The 4,720-nt window shown below is 36.7% G+C and overlaps 1 protein-coding gene across 1 annotated transcript in view; it reads right to left on the reverse strand.

Annotated features, from left to right (window-relative positions):
• Positions 1-3,195, reverse strand: part of LOC102197471 (guanine nucleotide exchange factor DBS-like) — a gene marked incomplete at its 3' end in the record, with an annotated part of 4,944 nt that extends 1,749 nt beyond the window's left edge. The window contains exons 1-4 of the mRNA XM_005755111.1: positions 3,131-3,195; positions 2,461-2,576; positions 1,639-1,708; positions 112-204 (exon numbers count right to left, since the gene is read on the reverse strand). Of these exons, the coding sequence (XP_005755168.1) occupies positions 112-204; positions 1,639-1,708; positions 2,461-2,576; positions 3,131-3,190 (339 nt within the window). The remainder of the gene's footprint in view (positions 1-111; positions 205-1,638; positions 1,709-2,460; positions 2,577-3,130) is intronic.
• Positions 3,196-4,720: the final 1,525 nt, after the last annotated feature.

Below are 4,720 nucleotides of genomic sequence, written 5' to 3' on the forward strand. Positions count from 1 at the left end.
GTGTGTGTGTGTGTGTGTGTGTGTGTGTGTGTGTGTGTGTGTGTGTGTGTGTGTGTGTGTGTGTGTGTGTGTGTGTGTGTGTGCGTGCGTGCGCGTATGTGTGTGTTTTACCTGAAAAAACAGGCTGTCCCCACACTGCCTCCAGATGATTTCAGAGCGTGGTTTATTCTGACAATACTTTTCATACACCTGAAGCTCTTCTTTCTGAGAGCACAAACACATGTCCAAGTGAGAAGAGGGAAGGCTATTTGGTTTCTCAGTTTCTGTTCAATTCAATCTTTAGTTTTAAAAGTTTGCCACCTTTCTATGAATTTATATGAATATTAAAGGAACCCTCTAGGATATGAATCGAGACAACAAATTTGTTGTGCAAAAATAGAGTGAACATCTTTGTAATTTCGCATGTTATCTGAATAAAAACAACCGTACAACAATACAAAGTATTGGACTTTAAAACCTGGAGAAAAAGGTTCCAACTAAAAAACTAGACTTATGATAGATCTATGATAAATGGCTCACCTGAAGTCTCTGTGTATTAGTACTTTTAGAACTTCAAATCTGTAAGTTAAAGACTTGGCTCCTCCCCGACTTGGGAAATTAGATTATGTGTGCAGTAATTTCTCACTATTATGTAAATAGTTTTTTAACATAAAAACTTACAGCTTTGTGTGTTTTCTTAAGTCTCTGTTGATGGATTTCACACAAACCAAAGACAACACAATAAGTATGTCAATGCTAAGCATGAACAAATTCGATTCACAGTATCAGATCTCCCTGTTTCAAAGAATGGAAGGTCTGGTTTTACCTGTCTAATGATAACTAGATGACAAAAGATTATGGCTTTGAATAACTATCATTGCTCTATATTGTTGTTAAGTCTCAGCCCATGAATAGATCATCTGTGACAAAAATCTGCTTCTCCTTACTTTCTCTACATGCCCAGTGAAGTGCGAATTTGCGCCAGTAATCAGACTCCTTGCCTGTTAGCCCGCAGACCTTTAATGAAGATCTCATTACTCTTTATCTGCCTATTTTTGAAGAATTGTCAAGTCTCGACCTTTAACTTCTTTTGTAAAAAAAAAAAAAAAAAAATGGCTATCTCCATGCCACGTCTCAGCCTTAAAGACGTTTAAGGTTTACAACCTGAGGTCCTGGCAAGGAATTCATTTTCCAGACACCTGATTCTGGAGGGTGTCTATTTTCAGTTTCACCTGCAAAACCTGAAAGGTTTCATTAGTTCCTGTCCTCAGATCCTTCGGGTACCTTTTCTCATATTTCAAAGCAGCATTTGGTTCACTGGACTGAGGAGTTGATACTTGGAAACTGGAACAAATGTTTGCTCTGTCAATGTGTGAATTGTTGGCTGGACATTTTTTTTTCACATTAAAGAACAACAAATATTGCTAGTGAGAGACATATTTTTTCCATTATGTCATTAGTTTCTCAGATATGGCAGGAAAAGTATTCAAGTGTCCCTGGTGTGGGTGCATTTAAAGTAAGAGCAAAATATATCATGTTATTCCTTGTACTGTTAAAAGTGCACTGTTATAGCCATGGAGAAAAAAGTAACCACTAACGTAAAGGAAGTACTAATATAAACCCTTTTACAGGTACTTGCGGGTATTTCTAAATACCCACTCTTTTCAGAAAACAGGTTCCAACCAGCTCTGGTTTCTCTGCACAGTTCTCCAGCTCCATGAGAAATGTCCTGCAGAAAATACATGAAAACAAAGTAAGAAAACAATACACATTGCATCCCAATTACTTAAAACTAATTAGGTGTATGCAAATTACATAATCTTTAGGTCTAGTTACTTTAGTCTTTTAATTAGATCTTAGTTAAGTTGGTAAATCTAACTAATCATCAAAGTGATCTGTTAAGAGATGTCGTACTACCATTGAATTCATGAAATAATAAAATCTCTCAGCATTTGATATGTTTTCTGTTTTCTACTGTCAGTAAAACATGAGATTTGCAAATTAGTGTATTCTGTTTTTAAATACATTTTACACATTTTCTCAGGTTTTGATATTTAAATAAATTCACAGAGATACATATACTGATATGAACCACACATGATTGCCTTAACAAGAAGCAATGGGGAGGTGTGGTTTGTGTGCAGTGCATGCTTTGACTTCCTGTTAGTCCAGTTTTTTAGAAATTCTTTAGGGAGAGCTTTTGGTTTAAAATTACAGGATTACCTGAGTGCAAACAATCATTTAATAGTACAAACTGACAGCTATTTGAATGATGCACATTTGCCATCAAGTGAAATATGTTTCTCCAGGCAAAAGATACTTTAAGAGAAGGCACATTACCAGTCATCTGGTAATCCTTTAAAAGAGGAGTTGTTCATATATCACAGTTTTCTGTGATATATCTTTGCTGACATCAGTGTTTCCAAGTTATAGTTGTGTATATGTCGAGGCCAATGGCAAAATAAAGTAAATTCCACCTACTTGTTGTGAAATTCATATATCTCCGGCAGGTTTCCAAACAGCACATCTCTTTTGTTCTCCAGTGATGGTGGCATGAGGTGGCTAAGCTCAGAGTTATTCAGCTCTGCAAAATAACCCTGGGAATCAGGGTGAGAGGGAGGTTCAAAAAATGAAATAATAAAGAAACAACAGCGAAATGTAAAAATCAGTCAGTCTCATTTCAGAGACATCAGTATAAAAAAAAACAAATACACTAAAAAAATACTTTTGCACTGATCCTTTTCTTTTTTTGATTGCGAAACTAATTACATTTACTGCATTACATACCACAGCATTGTACAAGGGTGTAGTCACTTCTGCATTGCTTTTTCTTTACATTTTCTTTGCACTACTTTTGCAGTGGCAGGAAACTGAGAGAATGTCAGTCTAGATCCAATGTGTATGAAAACAATAGGTAAACTGTGTCTACCTAGAATGATCCTTTAACAGTTAAAGAACTTTTTAAAATTCTATAACAATTCTGGGAGATGATTAGAAGATTTAAGGACTGTTTACTGTAGTAGCTTTGTTCTCAAGATGTAAAACAGGTGCAATTCCAAGTAAGCAGTTCAGGTCGGCAGCTTTTTGGATGCAAATAAGCCACAACCATGTAAAATGGATACAAAAATCTCAGTCACTTGAAATACTATACCTCCATGATGCTTTGCAGCTCCTCAACATACAGCCTTTCTGTTTCAATTAGTTCAGTCATGATATGCCTGCAAACAGAAAAAAACTTTTCTTTTCTTATCACACTGACTAAACTAAAAAATAAGCACAGAGAGTCACTTGTGTTCACCAGTCTTCACATGTATTGTATGTATTTGCAGTCTGATGTTGATGCACTGAGTTAATTGCTATAAAATTAGTTATAGGTAGCCAATGTGGGCAGAGGGTAGATTTTTATTCAACTACACGATTTCTTGACATTCCATGGACTGTTTATGTCTACTCTCCTACAAGTCCATGCGTGTTGCATTTTAAAGATTGATCTGAAGTCAGTATTTAGAACAAGAGACACCGAGTAATCCATGACAGGAATCCAAAACATGTCTATGCCAAGTGGTATGAAAAAACTCACAGACTTATCTGTTCTGTCATTGGTCTAGATTTACAGATTTGTGCTACAACAGCACAGGCCTCAGGAAAAGCCCTCAGACTGTAACTGAAGCACTTCCTATAACTTAGTTATATCTAAGAATGTGTAGGAGCACAATGGGCTAGTCTTGTCTGCTCATTACCTGAATGTGTATGAATCCTATCTTACAACTTGCTCACAAGATAAGTACTGACTCTGATTTGTGCAATTTTACACATGACTTCTCCTCCCCCTGACATGCATAATTAAGTTATTTACAGCTGAAATAGCTATGTAAGGACATGTCTTGGGGTCAGTAACAAAAAAATTACATAAACATAAAATTAGTTTGGTTCAATTTGTGTTGTCTATTTGGAAATAATACATTTACAGTCTTTGTGTCATTTAAAACCTACTACTACTATCACCATCTATCCTCCTCCCACTTCAGATGACACACTCCCATCTCTCAAGCTCTCTTTGTCGCACTGAAGCTTCCAAGGCAAACAGTGCACACACTTAAAGCCATCCTCTGCTGAACAGTTCAAGAAAATCCGAAAGGAAGAAGACAACAGAAAAAGCTGATGAACAGAAATAAATCGTAGAAAAACAAGAAACACAAAATCAGTTGGAAAGCGTGAGGAAGATAAAGTTCGACGGGTATGTGGATTCTTGCTTGAGTGATCTGGTAAGTCAGGAACAGTGTGTATGTGAGCTTGCTTGCTGACTGGCATGTGTAATAGCAGAATAGTGTCAAGGCTACAGGTATCAGGTTGTAGTAGTTAACTCAGAGAGGTGGAGAAAGTACAACAAAGCTCAATGTGTAAAGTAAATACAGGCAAATACTACTAGAACTCAAAACACCACAGAAAAAAAGCACAAATTGTGCTGTATTGTACAATTTACAGTAAACATCACCTAGAATACTGATATCTGTAACTTATAATAGCTTTAAATTGGTATCAATTTACAGAAGCATCTACTTCCACAACTTTTGGTATTTGGTGTCAGGGCTCTGTGTGCGGGCAGGCGGAAGTGAGGATCCAAATGCAGGACTCGGACACTGAATGCAACTCAAAGACCACAGCTTTATTACTGGCGCAAAACAAAACATGAATCAAACTGAGATTGCTAACACAAGAACACACAGGTGATTCTGAGGGT

The sequence above is a fragment of the Pundamilia nyererei genome, unplaced genomic scaffold (assembly GCF_000239375.1).
Source record: "Pundamilia nyererei isolate P.nyererei 1_Seehausen unplaced genomic scaffold, PunNye1.0 scaffold00981, whole genome shotgun sequence".
Lineage (NCBI taxonomy): Eukaryota > Metazoa > Chordata > Actinopteri > Cichliformes > Cichlidae > Pundamilia > Pundamilia nyererei.